Source organism: Desmodus rotundus, chromosome 1 (assembly GCF_022682495.2).
Source record: "Desmodus rotundus isolate HL8 chromosome 1, HLdesRot8A.1, whole genome shotgun sequence".
Taxonomy (NCBI): Eukaryota; Metazoa; Chordata; class Mammalia; order Chiroptera; family Phyllostomidae; genus Desmodus; species Desmodus rotundus.
This window is the reverse complement of record NC_071387.1, coordinates 151154396-151178734: the sequence shown is the minus strand read 5'-3', so window position 1 is coordinate 151178734 and position 24339 is coordinate 151154396. Positions and strand designations below refer to the sequence as shown.

Here is a 24339-nt window from a genome sequence, read left to right as displayed (position 1 = left end):
TGAAGGAAAATAAGTATAAGAATCTTTTTAAATGATATTTTTGCTTCAATTTTATTATATGTACAATGAATGCATACATATATTAATAATATATCACATATTATATCTACATCATATATATGGTTGTGGTTACTTGACAGCTGGAGGCTACTGGAAGACTAACAGCACCAACAATCACCTGTAGGAAGGTTAATTGTAGTTTGCATCCACTTACCTTCATTGTTGGTTAAACAATTACAAATCCAAGTTATGTCTATACACACCCATGCAAGTGCATAGTCTGACACACATATAAGTGCATAATCTGATTTCCACACGAATGGTAGTTTAGAATTAAACATACAAATAAAAACACTTATTTTACTTAGAAAAACTAGAAGAAACACCTCTAGCTCTGCATGGCTTTATTATGTAACCACCCAGAAAATAAAACCCGAAAGTCTCTATAATACAGTTATTTAATTAAATGTGCTACCTAGTTCATGAGCTAACAGTTAATCTGATTTCATAAACATTTCATAATGACTTGCCACCTCAGAGTCAAAAGTGATTTACACTACATAAGAAAAAAGAATGAGGTATTCTTTGCTCTCAAAAGGAATTTTCCATCTCTTCTTCGCAGTTCAATTTAAAAAAAAAATGCTTGGTCAGTAATTCAAAACAGCCTGTGCAAAACACCGTATTTATGAAACACTGTAGCAGGACCTGAATGCCCTTCAAGCGCAGCCCTGCTTTACCAGAACAGGAACATGATCAGGAGGTGATGCCTGCTGCAGAAAAGGAAAAAAAGCCTCTGAGGTCTATAGATTTCTCTTAAAATATATTTATACATACCTACATTTAAAAGTCAGGTCTTAATTCCATTAGTCAGAATATTTATAAAACAAAGTCTCCCTTTTATAGAGACTGTTGTTGTTATGTAGGCACATTTTTATAACATTCATTGCCTAGATAACTTGTGGGATTGGACCATCATTTAGTCTTTAATTTAATACAGTGACTGTGCCTCCTATTTTCCATGATTTCACATTTCATTGAACTGGCTTTTAGTAATATATAATGGGGAAAAAAAGAAATAAAATAAAGTAAAAGGGGAAAGAAGTAATTAGAATATATTAAGGAGAAAAATGACTAGACAAAAGAGTTTCCTTAATGGAGATTAACTACACCACTTAGAGGCTTTAAAAAAAAAGCCCCTAAGAAACTAAAATCCCCTGGTTGCTTAGAATCTCAGTCAAATTGACTGGTCTATCACAACACCACTTTTTTTTCTTGCATTTTAGTACCTTAATTTTCTTTTTATCTTATTTTTTAACCTTCATCTATACATACAGGAAGGTTAAAAATAAGGACATATATATCCTACATATGTCTTCAGTCATTTTTTAGAAAAAGTGGGTCTTATACACAGTTTTAAGAAAAAAATGGCAAAATTATTTGATTCAAGTTCCACAATTTCACTTAAAAATCTCAGAAAATTGAATACAATTTCCTTTCAGATGTTAGAAACATGTTAAGTTTATACAAGGCATCATGTCATGAGATTCAGAACTACATTCTGCTTTCTATTAAATGGTGAAAATTTTTCTTGAAAGGCAATGGTTTTCACATCAGTTACCTTATCTGTGGAGTTCTCTTATAACTGGGATGGGCCCGAGCATATCTGGAGGCCAGCAGACCCAAAGATTTCTCAAGAACTTCTGCTAGAATCTTCTGGGCTAACTTAGGGGGCAGAATGGTCCAGAGATCATGATGAAGAGCCCAGAAGAAATAATGCCACATCTGGAGTGAGAAGGAGCATCTTTCCCCCTGGCAAAACCACCACACATTAAACAATAGAATCACATCTTCCAAAATGTCAGTTTGCTTCCTATGAACCTAATTAGTTCAGGCTGAAAGGAAATAGCTGGAGAGTTTGACACACTAGATGACCAAGAAAGATTTTTGACAAGATGTAAAACATCCTTACTGACATAGGAACATATGTTTTATTTCAATCACAAGACTACATACACTAATGCAAATCCAGACTGCAAGCATTTCACCTAGGATATCCTGGCCTGAAGTTTAAAATTTACTTTTAAACAATCGGCTTTACAGTTGCTAAACACGTCATGTTAGTTTAAGATACTGGGCTGATTTTTCTAAGATTAAATTTTAATTATTTAAATTAAGTATTAGCAGGACTGAGATAATTTTATAAATGTTTCAGATTTCACATTACAATGAAATGATGGGAGCAAAAATTACCTTATACACTGTACACTTATCAACATGCATGAACCAAGGGGATGGGTAACTACTGAAGATTATTACATCAGGTTCTTTTATCCATGGTGTTTTAATAACAATACTAGAAATGGATAATATAATAGTTTGATTTTACAAGATTTTGAAAAGCCTAGGCAGACCTTATCATTATTTTTTACTGTTTTTATAGCACTTTAGGGGCCAGAGTCTCATTCCCTTCCATCCCCTTGTACATCTCCTGTGTGCCAAATTTTCCCTGACCACAGAAGGAGACCCAGCAGTGGCCAAGGCCAAGGGGAACAGGCAGAAATGAGAGGTAGCCTCAAGTGATTTACAAGCATTAATTAGTTAACTTGCTCTTAGGGAGGTATGCTAGTAGTTTGACCTCATTTTCTTCCAACCAGATGAAAAGATTATTTGAAATAGAAGGAGTAGACTGCATTCTTCAAACATTATCCTGATGATTTTACCATAACAAAAGTTAAACTAGTAAAACTTCCGATTTTATCTCTAAGTAATCCTCTCGACTTAAAATTTTTGTTTTACCTATTATTTATATTTCTCAAACAAATGTTATCTAAAAAAATCTGTTGACTTACACCAAAAGTGGATAGTTACTTATGCATATGCTCCTATTAGTGTTTTACCTACATATTATTCTTCCAGTAATTTCTTTGATTACTAAAATATTTTGTTATCACTGTGTAATAATAATTTACAGTTATTATCTATTGACTTTCAAATGGAATTTATAAATGAGTAGAATTGTTGTTATCCTTTGGTGGGAAACTTGGGTATCAAATGTCAAAGAGTCAAGTTCAAACTTGAGGGGATTTTGACCACTGGCTTCTGACTAGATGTGTATCAAAACTATTTAAGAAAAAATTACAAAATTAATGCCAAAGGAACACAATTATAGTTCCTTATGCTTTCTATATTGTGTTCTGCAATAAAGAATGCTTTTGAAAATTTCCTGGAGTAAGAAGGGTGTTTTATTTTTATTTATTTATTTATTTATTTATTTTTTATTCAATAACAGTTGTCCCAATTTTTTCCCCTTTGCCCTTCTCCACCTAGCCCACCCCCCTTCCAAAGTCAATGCCCACACTATTCCCCATGCCTATGGGTGACTCATACATGTTCTTTGACTAGTCCCCTCCTCTTCTTTCCACCATTCCCTTCCCCCTCCACTCTGTCAGTTGTCAGTCTGTTCCACATTTCCATGTCTTTTGCTTGTTAGTTCATTTTGTTCATTGGATTACTCTTGTAAGTGAGATCATATGGTATTTGTTTTTCATCGACTGGCTTATTTCACTTAGCATGATAGTCTCCAGTTCCATCCATGCTGTTGCAAAAGGTAGGAATTCCTTCTTCATTCTTTCTGCTGTGTAGTATTCCACAGATTTTAATCCACAGGTATAAATGTACCACAGATTTTTAATCCATTCATCTATTGATGGGCACTTGGGCTTTTCTAATACTTGGCTATTGTAAATAGGGCTGCTATGAACATAGGGATGCATAAATTCTTTCGAATTCGTGTTTAGGGATTCTTAGGGTATATTCCCAGCAATGGAATTGCTGAGTGAAAAGTCAGTTCTATTTTTAATTTTTTGAGGAAATTCCATAGTATTTTCCACAGTGGCTGCACCTGTCTGCATTCCCACTAGCAGTGCACTAGGGTTCCCTTTTCTCTACATCCTGGCCAGCACTTGTTGTTTGTTGACTTATTAATGTTACTCATTCTGACAGGTGTGAAGTGACATCTCATAGTGGTTTTTATTTGCATCTCACTGATGGCTAGTGGTATTGAGTATTTATAGATGTCTATGGGCCATCTGTATGCCCTCCTTGGAGAAGTATCTATTCAGGCACTTTGCCTATTTTTTAATTGGATTGTCTGTCATCTTGTTGTTGAGTCATAAGTTCTTTATATGTTTTGGAGATTAAACCCTTGCCCAATGTATCATTGGCAAATGTGTTCTCCTATACAGTCCATTCCCTTTTCATTTTGATGATGGTTTCTTTAGCCATGTAGAAGCATTTTAATTTGATATAATCCCATTTGTTTATTTTTTACTTTATTTCCCTCGCTATAGGAGATATATTGGCACATATATTGCCACATGGGATATCTGATATTTTACTGCCTACGTTTTCCACTAGGACTTTTATGGTATCATGATTTATATTTAAGTCTTCTAGCAATTTTGAGTTTATTCTGGTGTATAGTATAAGTTGGTGGTTTAGTTTCTTTCTTTCTTTCTCTCTTTTTTTTTTGCACATACCAGTCCAGTTCTCCCAACACCATTTACTGAAAGGCTATTTTTACTCCATTGTATGCTAGTGCCCCCTTTTTCAAATATTAATTGACCATAGAGACATGGGTTTATTTCTGGGCTATCTATTCTGTTCCATTCATCTATATGTCTGTTCTTATGCCACTACCAGACTGTTCTGATTACAATGACTTTGTGGTACAGTTTGATATCAGATATTGTGATCCCTCTAACTTTGCTCTTCTTTCTCAAGATTGCTGAGGCTATTTGGGGTCTTTTTCGGTTCCATATAAGTTTTTGAAATGTTTTTCCAGATCTGTGAATTATGCCATTGGCATTTTAATAGGAAATACATTGAATCTATAAATCTATAGACTGTTTGGGGTAGTATGAACATTTTAATGACATTAGTTCTCAATCCATGAATAGGGTATATGCTTCCATTTATTTGTATTTTCCACAATTTATTTCTTCAGTGTTCCATAGTTTTCCAAGTACAGATCTTTTATCTCCTTATTTAAATTTATTCCTAGGTAGTTTTTGTTGTTGTTGCCATAATAAATGGGATTTTTTCTTAGTTTCTCTTTCTGATAGTTCATTGTTGGTGTACAAAAATGCCATTGATTTTTGAATATTGACTTTGTATCATCCTACTTTGCTGAATTCACTTATTAGGTTGAGTAGTTTTTTGGTGAAGCCTACCAGGTTTTCTATGTAAACAATCATAGTTTCTATGTAAACTATCATGTCATCTGTAAACTATCATAATGACAGATTTACTTCCTCCTTTCCAAGTACTATGACTTTTATTTCTTCTTCTTGTCTGATCACTGTGGCTACAACCTCTAGTACTATGTGGAACAAGAGTGGTGAAAGCAGACACCCTTTTCTGTTTCTGATCTTAAGGAAACACTTTTAGTCTTCCCCCATTGAGTATGATGTTGGCTGTAGATTTTTCATATACGTCCTTTATTATGTTGACATGTGCTTCCTCTATTCCCACTTTGCTGAGTGTTTTGGTCATAAATAGGTGCTGGATTTATAAAATGCTTTTTCTACATCTATTGATATGATTATGTGACTTTTATCTTTCATTTTGTGATCTATCACATTTACTTATTTGCAAGTATAGTACCATCCTTGAATCCTGGAATAAATCCCATTTGATCATGGTGTATGATCTTTTTATTGCTGGATCTGGTTTTCTAGTATTTTGTTGAGGATTTTAGCATCTATAATCATCAGAGATATTGGCCTGTAATTTTCTTTCTTTGTTGTGTCTTTACCTGATTTTGGAACTAAGCTAATGCTGGCCTCAAAAAAAGAGTTTGGGAGGCTTTCCTCTTCTTGAATTTTTCGGAATAGGCTGAGAAGAATGGGTGTTATTTCTTCTTTGAATATTTGGTAAAATTCCCCATGAAGCCATCTGGTCTAGGGCTTTTGTGTACTGGTAGTGTTTTGATTATTTCAATTTCACTAGTTGTTATAGGTCTATTCTGGTTTGGTGCTTCTTCCTGATTCAGTTTAGGAGATTATATATTTCTAGAAATTTATCTATTTCACCCAGGTTCTCCAATTTCTTGGCATATAGTTGTTTATAGTAATTTTATAATCCTTTATATTTCTGTGCTATCAATTGTTGCTTCTTCTCTTTCATTTCTGATTTTATTTATTTGGGTCCTCTCTCTCTTTTTTTTTCTTGATGAGTCTGTTAAAGCTTGTCAATTTTGTTTATCTTTTCGAAGAACCAGTTACTGGATTCATTGATCTTTTGAATTGCTTTTTAGTCTCTATGTCATTTACTTCTGCTCTGATCTTGATCACTTCCTTCCTTTTGCTCGCTCTGCACTTTGTTTGCTGTTGTTCCTCTAGTTCTTTTAGATGTATGGTTACATTGTTTATTTGAGAATTTTCTATCCTCTTTAGGTGGCCTTGTATTGCTATGAACTTCTCTCTCAAGATGGCCTTCATTGTGTCCTGTAGGTTTGGAGTTGTTGTGTGTTCATTTTCACTTGCTTCTAGATACTTTTTGATTTCTTCCTTGATCTCAGTGTTAACCCACTCATTATTTAATAACATGTTATTCAGCCTCCATGTATTTGAATACTTTTGAGTTTTTTTCTTGAGGTTGGTTTCTAATTTCAAGCTATTGTGATTTAAGAAGATGCTTGATGTAATTTCAATTTTCTTGAATTTGTTAAGGCTTGTTTTGTGTCCTACCATGTGGTCTATCTTTGAGAATGATCCATGTGTGTTTGAAAAGAAAGTATATTTTGCTTCTTTGGGGGTGAAATATTCTGTAAATATCAATTAAATCTACATGATCTTCCAGGATTGTCCAACCTGTAGCCCAAGGGCTGCATACTGCCAAGATGGCTATGAATATGGCCCAACACAAAATTGTAAATTTACTTAAAACATTTTTTTTTGCTCATCAGTTTTCATTAGTGTTTGTGTATGTATTAGCTGGCTCAAGACAACTCTTCTTTTTCCAGAGTGGCCCAGAGACACCAAAAGGTTGGACACCCCTGAGAGTGTCATTCAATGCTGCAATATTTTTGATGATTTTTTGTTTGGACGATATATCCATTGTTGACAGTAAGGCATTAAATTCCCCTACTATGACTGTATTGCTCTCTATCTCTTTCTTAAAGTCCCCCAATATTTTCTTTATATATTTAGGTGCTTTTATATAGGGCGCATATATGTTTACAAGGGTTACATCCTTTTGCTGGACTACTCCCTTAAGTATTACGTAGTGACCTTCTTTGTCTCTTGCTATGGCCTTTGTGTTAAAATCTGTTTTGTCTGATATAAGTATTGCTACCCCAGCTTTTTTTTATGTCCATTTGCATGGAATATTTTTTCCATCCGTAAGAAGGGTGTTTTAAAGCTAGATTTTCCTATACTTTTGGTGTACTGTAGTATGTTAATTAAAGCAAAACTGACCCCAGCTGATGTCATGACTAGTATGAATAATTTAGACTAACTTTTTCCATGGCAATGGATAGAGCTTACATATATGGCCAGCAGGATTTCTGATATTTTTCAAAATATAAAAATATTTTCTTAATAGCTACCTTTAAGCAATAAATAAAATAAAAATAACTTCAGGCACATAGATTTCTTCTCCTAGAAGTGAAAAATACTTATTTTTAAGACTTTTTAAAACATAAATTTCAAGTTTACATTCCAAACTGGTCACTATTCTCACAATTCTCTTTAAAATGTATGTAACTTCAATGTATGCAAAGGTTTTCATTAAGCTAAGTGTGATCCATTTATTTTTCTGACCTGTTTCTCTACTTGTTGTCATTTCAGAAGTATTCTGGTAGTAAACATCTGTTATTTTTGTAGGCCCACTATAATGTAAACAGATGTGAGCTTTTAGTTAGATTATATATCAGGAAACACACAGCTGGGCTTTATTATATAAGCCACTCAATATTATCTTTGAACAGACAATTCTTTATTCTTTGACTGTTGGAAAACACAAGTTGCTAGAATTGAGCAGATGTCAACTATACTAAATGCCTGAACTTAAACATGTAATCTGAACACCCACTGTGCCATCTGACCAGCACCTCGTCAGAGAGATTCCCAACTCTTTTGCCTTTCTCAACCTGACAGTTTAGAAAATGGAAATAATGTATCTAGAGCTCACTGGATATCGCAAAACATAAGCAAATATTGCTCCATATCTTGTAAATTATTTTTCTGGTTCTTTACTACACTCCTGCACATGGCAATAGGTTCCCCCGAGTTCTCTGTCCTACCTTTCACCTTCGGTCTGGCAGATTTCATCTCTTCTCCTTTCAGAACAGCCCTGCCAAAAAAACTAGTCCTGTCTCACAAATCAGTTGGAATAATGGGAAGAGGAGGAGAAAGGAGTGCAGTAAACGGGATAAAAACCATGTCAGGTACTCCAGTTGTCAAAACAGTTTAAAATCTGTGCTATTTTTAGAAGGTTCTTATTTATGGTAAACAGAAAAGCAGTATCACTTTATTTTTCTGAGCATAAATAACAACCACTAACTCTGCAATTAAATTGTAACTACTGACCACGTAAGTATATGGAAGCCACAGTACCATGTAATCACAGGGTAACTATCTTGTTATTTCTGTCTTTGAAGCTAAAGCATTGTCATAAGATCTAAGAGCTTCATGTTACATGGCAATTTGTTTTTTAAATACTTTGTAACTTCAATAACAGATTTGCAATGCATCTACTTATTATTTATATTGTAAAACTCTTTAGCCCCCAATTTGCATGAGAGGAAACATAATACCTCTTTGTTGGACATATAGTGAGATAATAGCTATTTTTCAACGCAAACATCATATAAGATTGCTCATTAGGACACTGACATATTGAAATAATTCGAAACATGGGAAGGATTCATTTTCAACCTCTCTGTTCACCTCCAGGCAAATAAGGAAGCTGCCCTGCTGCCAGGAAAGAAGGCCAATACTTTCTTATCTCAGGTGACCAGGTGCACCAAAGCACCTCCTTTTTACTCTGCTCACTGCAGCTTGAAGTATGTCAGGTTTGGAAAGCTCTGTACGGTTGCTCTTGCAACAAGGAAAAGTATCTGGGGAGGGCCTCTAAAAGAGAGATGAAATGGCCTTAGAAAAAGCGAAAGTCCCTTAAAAGAGCTTCCTGTTAGTTGCTCCTCTCTGATGTGACAATATTTATGATGATAATAACTCAAGCATAAATGGAGCTACAGGAATCTTCAGGGAGATGACAAAAGCGACTCCATTGAATAAAACTCCACTATGTTTTTCTCTTAGTGATTAGAGCAATCAGGAAAACAAAAATCATAAGCTTCAATCCAGAGGAAAGGGTAAATGGAAAAAGCTAATGAAGCTGGGCTTGACTGATTAATTTTTTAAAAACCCTGATCATCTTATCTTTTATTAAGATATTATAAATGTTTCACCCTGCCCTGGAATCAGCTTCAAAAAATTTCAAATATTGTAGCTTATGCATAATCAATAGGATGTAGGGAAGGTAAACCAATGAAGCTTGATGATGAATAATTTTAATTGATCCTAGGTTTTGGTTGCACTGGGAATCATTAAAAATAATTCAGTAGAAATTTGGGATTTCAAAACATGGGCTAAATGAAAATAGGCAAGTTAAAAATAATCAGATGGGTCTTACAGCACACTCACAAGAACATACTTTGAGAAGGAAAAAATAAGTATAAAGAATAAAGCTGCTAATAAAAATATTTAGCAAACACAGATGGAAATACATAACAAGAAAAACAATGCAAAGATATCTATAACTGGTCCCTTTGGAAAAAATACAAGGTTGTAGCATTTTGGCACTGCTGCCTCTTCCAGTTTTCCTTGTATCCCATTATATTCTGACTCATTATGCAGCACTGAAACCCTGCAGCTCAAATTAAGTTATTTTTATTTTTAAGCAGCAGAGTTCTGATGTCTAATTATTTCAGGTTTTTAAAAACAGCATTTTTCCTAAGTATAAATTCAATATTTTAAAAATATTATCCTAACAGCCTTCGTGTGTTAGTAACGCCAAGCTCATGTTTCTAATTAGCCAGAAAGCAGGTAGGCAGTAAAACATATTTGTGTAAAAAGGAGGGATAGTAAACTTAACTTCACACCTCATAAAAAGCTTTGTAGTCATCCCAGTGGTGGCTCTCAGCATCCTGTAAAATGCTTGTAGCACAAACTCTGACGCAGTAGTCCGTAACCTGAAACTGTAGAGTGTTGATGAATTCCTGATATCCTTGGACAGGCACCAGGAATATGGGTCTGTTCAGAGGGAATGATCAAAGAGACAGAGATTTAAGGCCTGTGTAGTAGGAGGTAACAATCTCCAGTACTACAAATGGTTTTGATTATTAGATATCAATCATTCATTTCCTCCTAATGCTGAAGTCTGCAACCACATTCACTTTCCAAAAAGGAAAAAAAAAAAAAAAAGATGGTCTTTGTTTTGCAAGTCTTTTGAAAACGTACATCTGCTGTTCCACAAATATGCACTTCAACTTGAGACAAACTGCATTGTCAATACATCATTCAAAAATAAAAGTATTCTTTGTAAGCCTATTATTAGAGATCAGTGCATTATTTAGGCATTAGGTTATCGTTATTATAGAGAACACATGCATTTGTCAGAACCAACTTTTATAAAGCTATCACACATCCTACAAACATACTCTTTTTATTGTAAAAATTGTAATTTTGTAGATGTCAATTATCTCATAAACTGTTATAAAATATTCTACAGAAACAAAGTGATTTCTGGCACATTTGTTTATAAATTCAAGCATGAATAACAACATCTGACTACTTATGAGAATTAAAGAACTATCATAGTGATATTCTACATCAAACCAAATTTATTTTACTTTTATCTTTAGCTATTTGTATTATGCTTGCTCGCACAAGTAAGGAACTGCAAGGCTGAATATATAACGTGGAATGGATTCTTGGGCTCACACCAGACTGCCAAGTCCACATGTTCCCTTTGCAAGGGGCCGTGCTGTCTTCTAGAGAGTGAGTACAAGGATAGCCAGAAAGACCATATGATAATACCTGTGGTCATTTTTATTGTCTATACAGAAAACATATAATCTCTTTAGACTACTAATACATGAGATTTAGGACTGCCAGATGCTTCCTCCTCAAATATTAAGGAGAGTTTGTTACTAAATCAATGTTCTGAAATATGCTTAGTCAATAGAATAGATTGAAAGGCATTTATTTTCTATGTCAGCTGCTAACATCCTGTTGGCTTAGAAAAGAAAGAGAGAGTGCATATTTCACAATTGTGTATACATGGGAAAACAAAAAGTTGATTTTTCATTTTCACTGTAGTGGATAGAATGTGCCTTACAAAATAAAAAGAGTTTGTTTGGTCACGTCATAAAAGCGTGCAGAAAATTGTTGCTCCTGATTAGAATATGGAAAATGCATGGGTCTTTTGAGTGAGCCTTTAGAGAAAATACGTATCTTTCTTACTATCTATGTGTCTGGTTTAATGTATCCCATGCTCCACCTTTTTGACATTTCCTAGTTAAGACAAATGAAAATAATTCACTATGCTAATTATTATTTTCTCCTCAAATATTATCATCAAAATTTCACTCCTGTGATATCCAAAGATTACATGTTACTGTAAACATGGCCATCAGCTTAATTTACATGACACTCACTTCTTAGTATTTTCTTTCATCAAATTATCATATCGCATAACATGCTGGAAGACATAAACCGCCGTGGAGAGCAACGCATGCAAGCTTTTCAGGGGCACTTTGGAAGGAAACTCCTTGCCTCTCTCTCGCAGTCTCGCCAGGACAGCTGTTGCCACTTTACAACAGGCCTCCACAAAGTTTGCTCTAATTTCCTGAAAAGAATCATCTCTGCATGCCAGAGCCAGTGGAAGCATTGTGTCAAGTTTTTCCATGATGTCAGAACAGAACTAGGGAGAAATAAATGTGGCACTGAGTTATTTGCACTCTGACAGCACCATGTAATTTATGTACAGGGGAGCCAAATTCTTAAATACTGACTTTGGCATTAAACATAAATATAATCACACAACTTTATAGTAATCAATTGTAGAAAGTTAAACGTTTTGTGTCAAATAAGGAAATACCAAAATGATGCTTCTCTATATATAACCGTCAAAACTTATGCTTACCATGCAGACATTATGAAAAACTCATGAAATAGCTTTACATGTCAATACTTCCATTTGTAGTTAATAGAAGTCATGAAGTATGTATCCTTGATATTAACACAATAGCAGTTTTGAATTTAATTTAATTTCATAAAACTTTTTTATTAATCATCACATAAAAATAAGGCTATATCAGTTTTACTAAATCTAGAAGTTTCAGAAATAATCTCATGCAGCATCCTCTTATAGGCAAGGTGTAAACAAGTTTTAGAAGTATTGTGCCTAGCTTTTCACTAGTTATTATGAATCTACTCCTTTTCCATGGCAAAGGAAGTGTGGTGGATGGGAAGGCAAAATTTGCCTCCACTCCAGATTAGTCCACAGTGTTCCCTGGGGAATGTTCTGGAGCCTCAGGGTGTTAGTAGTGGAACAGGAGGCCATTTTTAAGAACCAAAAAACATTTCAATAATAGGTTGCTGAACTCATTGTGGACTTAGTACTGAGAAACTGTATTTATCTATTTGCACGATGACTTCATAATTCTACTATGTTCTGTGACTTCCAAAGCACATGTAAACATGTAAGACTGATGCTAATGAAATGGAATGTTCATTAGGGGTAAATAAAGATTTAAAAGTTGCCCAAACCAATAAAAGACAGTAACTCCTTCAACCTCCTGAATTTCTCCTGAAGTCATTCAAAGATATAACCGAAACAAGCAGCAAGGTGGTAACAGGTTTAAGCTCCTTTTCTTAGCAGTGGCCCATGATACCAGAGAAAAAAATTGGCATTGGGTCCAGTACCAAGTGTTTGCCAAGAGGCTCCACCATTTTCCCACAGGTTCCCTTTGCAGTGGCTACAGTTAAAAACAACAACAACAAAAAACAAACAAACAAAAAAACACTTCATTATACCAGTCTACAGTTTTGAAAGGATTTCATTTGATTCTTGCCTTTGCAATTTGCTTTGGTTGGTCCTCCTCAGGAACCACATAGGCATCTTGCCAAATGTGTTGGACATTTACAAGGTTCATAGCATAGGTCACAGCTGAAGACCTTTCATTCTGTTCCTGTTGTAGAACTTTTTTGGAAAAATCTTCGATTGCTGTTGTTATACAATATGCCGTGGGAAGAGACACTTCTTTAAATGCACTTCTCCAGCCAAAATCTAGTAAACTAGCCTGAAATATAAATTTATATGAAATTATAGTAATCTTAATTCAGCAACAAGTGCTTCTATTGTTCTAGATATAAAATTACTGCTTTCATTCAGCATGTTGAATGTAGATATTCTTTGATAAACTGTAAAACTCATTCTTACAACCTGAAAAATATTACCCAGCGGATAAAGCAATATACAAAAACATGTGCATTCTTTACACACAGTAATATACTGACATTTCATTTTAATTCATCAATGGACTTAATCAAATTTTTTTTTCAAAATTTAATCTCTTAAATATAGTTCCATAAAAACATCTTTATGAGAGCTGAAAGTTACACTTACTATTTATCACATAAAACAAACTTTAAATTCAATATATTTAATAAAGTCTAAATTAGATTTTTATAGTCTTTTTTATAGTTTATTGTTAACAAGTATTGCAGCATAAGACAGCACTTAATATTCAATCTTTTCTTTTTCACTCTCAGAAATCCAGACAAAAAATAGCAATAAAAAATAAATTTCTCAGAGAAAATACACCACTGAACCTTTCTAGGTTTTTATTTCTTTAGAATTTTATGTTGTTCCTCTACTCACAAACTTGTACATGGTACTACTTTTGTTTCAGAAAATGAAAAATTAAAATGATCCTCATTACTGTGTGCGGGAGGAGTGGGGAAGGTTGGGGCAGATGCTGGTACTCTTTATTCTCTTTTGGTCTTTGTCTCATATGGCAATGTATTTATGAATGTATACTTCCTTCCCCCAAGTCCTCCAATGTTCTTTACAGTACCAAAAGCATTATGAGAAGTAGGCTGAACCTGTGCTTAGAATTCAGCTCTCTGTTTTAATGTAATCTTATTTATAGTAATAATTTCCCTATTCCAACTTCAGAAGACCTTAGGTTCAATACCTCTAACTAAATTACTTATTTTTCTAGGTCTCAACTTCTTTGTTAGAAATATAAGAGCTGAACTGAATGATTTCCATGGTCTCTTTTAGTCTAAAATTACTGAGATTATGATCATTAGCTTCATTTTCTTGTACACACATATCATTCATCATTAATTTAATGCTTTTTGTATATACTGTACAAATAAAGGTGATTCTTCTTCTAGAATGAAACTTTTATGAGTCTATGATTCTACAACTAGAAAAAGTGGCTCTCATTCTCATTATGCTTATAATTAAGTTGTGATTGAATTTTCTAAAGTTTATTTGGACCTTTAACATGGAGTCTGAAAATACATCTCTCAGCTTATTTGTACACAAAATTACTCAATATTTGAATCTATTCAGCTCATATAATCTCCCTTCTTATAACTGAAATTTTAGAAGTACCATGGGTATAGTACTGTGCCATATCAGTATTTCCTTGGGACACATTTATGACAGAAATATAAAAAGAAAACCACCTCCACAGAAATTAATAAAAACAACAATAAAACTCTGGTTTTTGTTCTCCCTACCAGGGCACATCCATTAAAATTATTCATTCATTCATTCAGTTAGTCATTCATTCACCCAGGAAAAGATATTTTGGTGAAAAGTCCCACTAATTGCCACAGCTGCAGTGATAATTTGTGTGTGTGCAATGATGATTACTTTGGCCCATGATAATTTATATGTGATTAAAATATCTTGGCCCATCTGAATTCTCTTTTCAAAATTTAGAAAACCAAGCACATTAATAGCGGCTCTTAAAAAAGAAAACTAAAAACCTCTACTATTCAAATGTTCTCCTAGAAGTCTGTTTGTTTTCATAAAATATTATTTGCTTCCTTCTACTCTTCTCATCTGATGTTTGGCACCAAAAATATTTCAGCTAGAATAGAGAACATTTACTAGTTGATTAAAGAAGAAAAAAGGAAATAATGTGGCTTTCTGTTCTGTGCACAGAGTAGGTACCTACTGAATCCCTTTCTTCTATTACCTCATGATAATCACTTAACTAATACCTGCTCTGATTTTTGGTTCAAACATAATGTATAACTTTGCATTTTCCTGCTTGTTATTGTTGCTTTCTAAATTGAAAGTGTTAAAACCCTATGTTCTTGTACATTTTCTAGTGTTTACCTATCAGTCAAGGTGTATTCAGAAAACAGAACTCACTCTAAGTATTTCAAGAGGAGGATACTAAGGTGATGAAATTCTGAAGAGCCAAACATGGGTTGTGAAGCAAGACAGATGTTAATGCTGCAGGAAGCCACTACCGGACCACTCTTAGGGCTGGAGGAACAAAAGAAAGAGACTATATGGGAGTCCAATCCCTGGGGCCAGCAGTCAAAGCTAAAGGTAAGACTGCCAGGTAGAACTGGGACCATGGAGGGAGGACTATGTGGTGGGAGCACAACTCATGGAGGAAATGAAGGAGTCACAGATACAACTAGAGATGTTCCCTAAGATCCAGAGAAAGGAAGAAAAACTTGTTTTTCTCCTATATATACCCTCTAGGTCTTCCACCAATGCGTTTCATTGGCCAGACCTTCCCAGTATTGAGAAAGCAAGGAAGTCTGAAAGACGTAATTCTCTATAATACAGAACAGAGCAGGGGAAGAGTGTAATGGATCTGAGAACACACATGTACATGCTGGACACACTAAATTAAGGCCAGTTCAAACTATTCCTCCCTCTTTCCTTTCCTTTTTAACCTCTGTTTTCTCCCTTTTCAACAATTATCTACAGTCCAAGTTCTCAAACGTAGACACTGATTTAGGATGAGAACAAAGACCTCCTCATTTCCAGCTCCTTCCTCACAATCTGTCCGTGGAACAGATTGTGCAAGGGAGCAGTGAATACACTCAACTTAATTGTTGTCAAAGCATATAAGCCAGTTTTCAACCAAGAATTATTTTTTTTTAGTGTCAAAGGGTAAAACTCAAGACATTTTGATTTATAATGGATTCACAGACATACGATGATGCTATTATATATGAATAAAGAAATACCACCCTTTTTTCCTCCTTACCTCTTTTCCTGGTAGCAAGTGCTCTGAAGAAATACTGGTTTCATTTGCTCTAGGTTTCTCTCTTATGGCTTCTCGACTGGGTGCGTCCAAAATTCCTATGCAGTAGAAAAGAATACAAACACACAAACATGCTTTAAGGAAAACAAACCATACTAGATGTATTTACTAGATTCAGGTTAAAATTAACTATGTAAAAAAGCTCCACCTATACTATATACACACATACACACATACGATGTAGGCATCTCCTCTACCCACAGAGATGTAGGCAACATCTCTGTTGCCTATAGAGAGAATATAGGCAACAAGAGGTAAGGCAATGTCACCATTACAATGATGACAGCATCAGAATATACTGAGTACTTTTCCATACATTCAGCTTAATAAAATGTATGAGCTATTTTATTCATATTTGATATACATACATATATAATCTGTAAAATACAGATCATTTTGTTACTAATTCATTTTCATGTTGATAATGTAGAATAAGTTAAGAATACAAAGTAAATATTAATTACCTTGTTCATGTAAAAAGTTAAATTCTAAAGTATAGCATTTAAAAACTGGTGGTTTTTCTTAGTACTTTACTACTTCCTTTCTTGAAACAAAAGTACATGGATAAACAACATATCAGAAAAAATTACACTCTTGATAGGTATATCAATAATTCATTGGAAAAATACAAACACTGGAACAGATAAGAAATAATATTTACTTTGTAAAATGGAAATATTTTCTCAAATTTTAGTTTTGAGAATTTAGAAACTCTTTCCTATAGGAAAAAAATAAACTACAAAAATGTAATGAATTAATATGTGAAAAAGAAATTATTCCACTTTTCCATTAAGGCTTTATTGATTATAGTTTAATTTGATATGAATAAGTTAGCATTTATTTTATTTTTTCTTATAATTGATATATGATGATGAATTATAACTATTATATAATATTTAAAAAATTTTATGAATCTTAACGGTCAGTTTCTCCTTACCTCCTGAGTAAACACTTTTCAAAATCTTACTGATTATTCTCAGTAGGACTTCTGACCAATATATTCATCTGGAAAATGTGTGGGGTTTTTTTTGTTTTTTCTAGATGTGGTTCCATGTCCTGGCTCAGTGGACTGAATATAGGCCTGCAAACCAGAAGGTCACGCATTCAATTCCCGGTCAGGGCACACGTGTGGGTTTCAGGCCAGGTCCCCAGTGGGAGTGTGCGAGAGACAGCAGGTTGATGCATCTCTCACACATCGATGTTTCTCTCCTTCTCTTTCTCCCTTCCTTCCTGTCTCTCTAAAAATAAATTAAATAAAACCTTCAAATATGGTTCAGTGATTTAGATCATGAATAACTCCTAAGTACTATAGTTCACTGAAACATTCCTTAGAGAGATAAATGTTTTATTTGGTAGGTGATAACATCTTTTGGGGAAATTTTATCAGAATTTATCTATTCTGAGGAAAAGTTTCCTTAACTCTAGTGTTTCTTAAGTATTTTGGATTTGTGAACACTTCTGAGAACTTTACTAAAGTGAAAGAACACTCCATCCAAAATGCACAATATGACTCCATGGTAAACACTCACACGCACTCACGCGTACTATCAAGGATTCCCAGACCCCTTGTAAAGTGCATTCATGAACCTCAGGGGGCCATGGACTGCATTTTAGGAATCCTACTTAATTTCTCAACAGATATCACAATACAGAAGGTTTTACATCAGTGTTATACCAGTTAACCTAAGATGCTTGCTCTATCGTTTGCATTTTACTAAGTCTTTTAAAGAAGATGGTATTATAAATAAGGATCCCTTCTAACAATGAAATAAAATCCAGATTAACCAAATATTTTTAAATAAAGAAAAAGGCAACTATAAGGCTATTAAAAATATGGAATATTTTTTCAAAAGATTGGTGTAAAGACTTTTCTGAAGCACATAAGACAAGTCTGCACAACAAAAATACCATTAGCAGTCAAAATAGATATGACAAATTGACTTATACTCTCTTGTTAAAATGTCCATACCTTTTAAAAAAATTAATAGACTTTAGTTTTTAGAGCATTTTTAGGTTTACAGAAAAATTGAGCAGATAGTACAGAATTTCCATATTTTCTCTCCCCCACCCTCAGTTTACCTTATTGTTAACATCTTGCTTTGGTGTGGTATATTTGTTAAAACTGATAAACCAATATTGATAGATTACTATCAACTAAAGTCCATAGTTTACATTAGGGTTCATTCTTCGTTTTGTGTGGTACAATGGAATTTTCAAATGCATAACATTATGCATCCACCTTTATTGTATCATGGAGAATTATTTCACTGCTTTAAAAATCCACTGTCCTCTACCTATTCACCTCTCTTCTCGTTTTTCCCATCCCCTGAAGACCACTGATCTTTTTACTCTCTTTATATTTTCTCTTCCCAGAATGTCATTAATGTCATATAGCTGGAATCACATAGTAGGTCATCTTTTCAGACTGGCTTCTTTTAATCAGTGAGGTGCACTTAAAATTCTTTCATGTTGTCTGTGTCTTGATATCTTATTTTTTATCACTGGATACTATTTCACTGTATTGATGTACCATAGTTTATCAAATTTACCTAGGGAATTACCATAATTCCCTAGGCAATCATGAATAAACTGGTACAAACTTTCATTTGTGTGGACATTAATTTTCAACTCATTTGTGTATATAAGTGGATCATATAAGACACTGTTTAGCTTTGTAAGATAGAACCAAATTGTCTTCAAAAGAGGCTGTACTATTTTACATTCCCATCAGCAATGAACGAGAGTTCCTGTTGCTTCACATCCTTGCCAGAACTGGCGCTGTTAGTGTTTCAAATGTTAGTGCTATCTCCTTGTTTTAATTTGCATTTCCCTGATGACATATGATGTTGAGCATCTTTTCATATGCTTATTTGCCATCTGTATATCTTCTTTGCTGAGGTGTCTGTTCAAATCTTTTGCTCATTTTTTAATTGAGCTTTTTGTTTTCTTGTTGAATTTTAAAAGTTTTTTTTTTTGTATATTTTGGTACAAGTCTTCTACCTAATATGTGTTTTGCGAATATTTTTTTGTCTATGGCTAATCTTTTCATCCTCTCAATGACCATACCTTTTTACTTGGCAATTTCACTTTAGAAATTAACCATTGAGAAATACATATGCACATATTAAGACATAGTTCAAGAAAATTTGCCACATCATTGTTTAGGAAGAAAGAATCCTAAGTGTCTATCAACGAGTACCTTGTTCAGTGCACCAATGGAGACCTTTTCAGCTGTTAGAAAGAATGAGGTGTTTCTGCATAAGTGTTAATAATGAAAAACTCTGCCTAGTATGTCAAGATTTTGTGTTACTTTAACATAGGAATATATATATATATGGAAGTACTTGTCTCTGGAAAGCAAAACCAGAGAACTGGAATAGAAAAAGACATAATTGTCACCATATACTGTTTTGTTCTATTTAAATGTTTCACTATATGTGGAGCTACTATTCAAAAAACATTTCTTAAAGAAGAAAAAGTAGTAGAGATCAAGTTAACGACATGAAGGAACAACACCTGGATTCTTAATGTCACTTTACTTTTCTACAGACAGCTCACAAAACCAGCTAATTTAAGAGGTATTTACTCTGGAAAAATAACACTAGCTTGAAGTTATACCTTGCAGATCTATTCCCAGAAATAACTATCTGCCATCGTGCAGCTATAATTTAAGATTTATGAAAAAAGTTAATTATCTTATATTTACCATTGCACTCCCAAATACAATATGCTTATTCACTCAAAGTAATATGCTTTGATATTTATATAACTCATCTGCCTATTTTCAAGATTAATAAATAAAAAGATAAGCTTCCCAAGCCTTTTATTGCTGGTGAGGAATTCTATAGTAAGATTAAAATAAATTATCAAATAATTCTGATAACCTTTATAGTATAGTCTCCCCCCAAAAAAACAATTTAAAAAGACTTTAAAAAAACTTTAATCCTATTTAGAGAAGCCAAAGGAATCATTTTAAGGCAGGATTACTAACATTGAATCTAAACTAATAAGACATCTGATATTTGAGGTTTTAACAAATTGTGGCATTTTATATTTGTTTGGAATTCAAAATGTTCAATTTCAAAATTCCATATTGTCAAATTTAATAAGCTATGTGAGCATTTCACAAATTATTTCACTTATTTAAAAATATGTTGAAAATCCATACACTTACATTTTCTAGAGAAGGTAGCCCAGTTTGGGCTCAAGGCTCTAAAACATAGGTTATTTGCATGTAATCAACACCGGTTACTTTAAAAACATGCCCAGGTTAAGGACCTCAGTAGAGTGCAGATGGTCACAGGAATGCTAGCTGCTGAACAGCCTCCCCCTACAGAGTTCGCTGTGGTTCATTTTACATGTCTGGTTAGTCCCACACTGTCACTTTCTTTCATAGAGAGTAGAGGTTGGCAGTACTTCCCTGTGACATCCACTTTCACACCCAAATTGGTCTTCATAGGCTCCCATTGTGCGTACTACAAAGCAACTTGCCTTGTTGGTAGCTCTAAGTGGGAACTACAAGTCTTTCTTTTCTTCACTGTTCTTTTCTGGCTCACAAGCAACCTCCCACCAAAAGCTGAATCTGTAGAAGAGACTACATCCAAGAGATAATACTATGAAAAAGTATGAAGAGAAACCCAGGTGGCCACCTTGCAAATTTCCAATGTGGAAGCCTTCGACCTCTCTGCCCAAGAAACAGCTAAAGTCCTAGTGTAATGAGCTTTACAAACCCTAGGAGCCTCTTTACCTTAACTACATACGCCTCCCTAATACAATCCCTTAACCATCTAGCTAAGGAACTCTTAGAAGCCATTTGACCCCTCTTAAGACCCCCTAAGAGTACAAACAATCTTTCAGAAGATCTGAAATCTTTGATTCTTCTGAGACAAACCCTAAGTGATCTTCTTACATCCAATTGAAACAGCCATTGCTCTTTGTCATTGCTGGGGCTAAAGAAAAATGAGGGCCAAGAAACCTCCTGGTTTAGATAAATCTCAGGTGCCACCTTTGGAAAATTTGAGGAACTGCCCGAAGAACAACTTTATTCTGAAGAAGCATTAGAAGTGCCCCATAAATCAAGCCTGAAGCTACTCCATAAGATATAATCACCCAAAAGAAATATAGTAGGGCACCATAATAGTCAAATAACATTCTATCACTTTCTGAAATGACCAAAATAGAAAACCATCAAATTATGACCCCCTCAAAAGCAAATAAATATAATGATTAAATACTATTCCTTTCTCAAAAACTATTTGTGTCTCTGTAGCATCTATTGCATCATATTAAATTACTAAGAACAGTGCCAATTTAACTAACATGAAGATACAGTAGGAAACTTTAAAGTAAAAAATAAATTATTTGGTTAAGCATCTTTATATTTTCTCTATGTGATATTAAGCACCTGGATATTTTTAAAACATCTGGATAATGAAAAAAAACCCCTCACTTTTCATCACATTGTTTTGGTTACACAGACATAGTAGGCAACTCTTTCCAAGATCTTTATTAGCAAAATATGCTCCAATCAAAATAAATACAGAGGAAACCAAATGACTTGATCTTTTTTTCCCCATTCTGTCCCACACAAGATTTGTTAAGCAAAAGATTAACTATAAGGATAATTTAAGATATATTTGGTTTCTTTAATCATTCATTTCAAGGGGGTATTTTCCTCTAGATTAAAGAAACAAAGCTTTTGATAAGAATTGATTAGCTTCACTTACATGGAATAAAAAATTTAACATTTTTCTTCTTGACAACTTCCCTCAAGATCTTTCTTTACAAGGAGCTACAAAGTTATGTCAGATTAAATCAATCCTGGCTTTGTACCATATCATGAGAGGATGTTCTAGTACTTAGACATTTCCTATACCGTCAAAATTCCTTTTATACTATGTTGATAATCCACAAACATGTTTCTATAGTACCCTACTATTAATGTGATATTGAAGTCGCTTTTATTTGCCATGCTGCTTATATGATTATGTGATGAATTAGAGAGTATATTGTGGCATAATTAAATATTTTCTGTGTTGATTTTATTCAATAATGGCAACTACTGTTCTGGAATATACAGCATTGGCCAAATCTCAATGCTACTTAATCTTATTCTAATGAAGTTATTCCCAGTTTTTCTTCTCTTTTTTTCTGAAATCACCATGTCAGAACTTTGCTTCAATCCCTGGCTATCCCAGTTTTATATTTTTACAATACCTCTCTAACACAATTATAATTATGAATTTTCATTGCTTTTAAGAGGAATAAAATTCTCAGAATTGACCTCATTTCTCTAGGGCCTGGCCTAGGTCCGACTCAAGATGAGTCCAAATGCGTGAGGATCTAGACTTATTGGAATTCCTTTTGTTTCTTCATCCACACCTCAGAAAGGATCTGCTGGAGATGTGGATAAGGGATGTCAAATCTTAGCCAGGTATGATGGATGAGTACCAACCCAGTGCCAAGTGCTCCAGGCAGCAACATGTCAAAAAATAGGATGGCATATTTCTCCGCTCAGATCTCTCTTGACCCAGTGAATTCCTTCTAGAAGACCCTCTACAGCCCACATTATCTCCTAATGAAATCTGCTTTTCATTGTCTTTTAACTGTCATATTTCATGTCTTATATTTTTACTATTTTCCCATTGTTTTATTGTCTGTTTCTGAAATCTATAATCCACCTTCATTTTTATTCAAATTAACCCTAAATTTGGAAAAATTATCTACAGTATTTACTTTCTAATTTCATACTACTTGAACTTAACCTGAAACATAGAAGGCCAGTAAGATATGCTTAATATAAAACAAACAAATTCCAACCCTCTTTTTATTTGCCCAGGAAAAGTAAATAAAAAATACAAAAGTAAATATATTAAACTAAATATAATTTTTACTAAGATACTAGCTTTTGAAATTTTCAGATTCATTTGCTTTCCTAAATTTGTTTTACAAATGCAACCACTATTTGTCCTCCTAAAAATGATATATGGTCATGTAAAAGAGAATTTTGTACCATTCATTCTGATGTAAATGAAAATCTGCATACGTATAAACATGAACACGGAGAACAATATCTTAACTATTATGGCTTTGAATTCTACCTTTAATTTTAGAAACATTTTCTCAACACACATGGCACAGCTTTCTTCAAGAGGATTTTGTGAAGACTAAAATTAAAATAACATTCTGTAATTCTAGTTAGTATTGGAACAACACACTTATAGTTTATGATATGCTACATATTCTTTTAAATAATTTACATACAGCACATCATTCAATTCCCATGGCTGTACATAACATATTGAAATCTAAAGCATCTAACTGTAAAAGAAAACAAAGAGAAAATTAATTTAGATCTATACCGTCACTGTGAAGTTGAGAAAACTGAGGTCTAAGGAGACGAAATATTTTGCTCAAGGTCACCCGCCCAGCTGCTAGTAGCAGAAGAGGAGCTACTAGATCATCAGGTCTGTTTACTTTTTTTCATAGGCCGGGCTGCATTTCTTTGAAATAAGAAAATTGATCTGGTTTGTTAAAGACAGTTATTTAGAATTGACTTATGATGCGTTGCCAACTAGAATTATGGAATTCGCCATGCATAAAGGAAAGAATGTAATTCTATGTTAATGAAATTTTCTTTATTTAATGTTTCTCTCAGACTTTACATTTATTTAAAGAATTCTATAATGTATTTTTTTCTCAAGTAATGGTATAGATTCAGTGGCAGGAAGTAAAAGTAGAGAGAATGATAGATTAAAACAAATTTTTAAAAAAGGGCCTGTTACCTGATTTATTCCTGAGTATCTTGAGTGACAAAAACATTTCTTCAAACAATTCTTGAACATTTTTTTCCAGCTTCAAAAAGGATTTTATGAGCTGTGATAAGAATTCAAGTTCATTTAAGGAAAGGAGAAAGTTTCTTTCTTTCTGTGGGCATTCAGGAGTAACTGTGAAAAGAAAAG

At 33.8% G+C, this 24339-nt stretch overlaps 1 protein-coding gene across 6 annotated transcripts in view; it reads right to left on the bottom strand.

The window, feature by feature from the left end:
- KIAA0825 (KIAA0825 ortholog) overlaps positions 1–24339 on the bottom strand; it is a 381528-nt gene that overhangs the window by 249090 nt on the left and 108099 nt on the right. For all 6 annotated transcript variants that reach the window (XM_045197837.2, XM_053911865.1, XM_053911868.1 and 3 more), the window contains 6 exons: positions 24163–24324; positions 16322–16416; positions 13142–13369; positions 11723–11988; positions 10166–10316; positions 1619–1809 (listed from right to left, as the gene is read on the bottom strand). In XM_045197837.2, the coding sequence (XP_045053772.2) occupies positions 1619–1809; positions 10166–10316; positions 11723–11988; positions 13142–13369; positions 16322–16416; positions 24163–24324 (1093 nt within the window). The remainder of the gene's footprint in view (positions 1–1618; positions 1810–10165; positions 10317–11722; positions 11989–13141; positions 13370–16321; positions 16417–24162; positions 24325–24339) is intronic.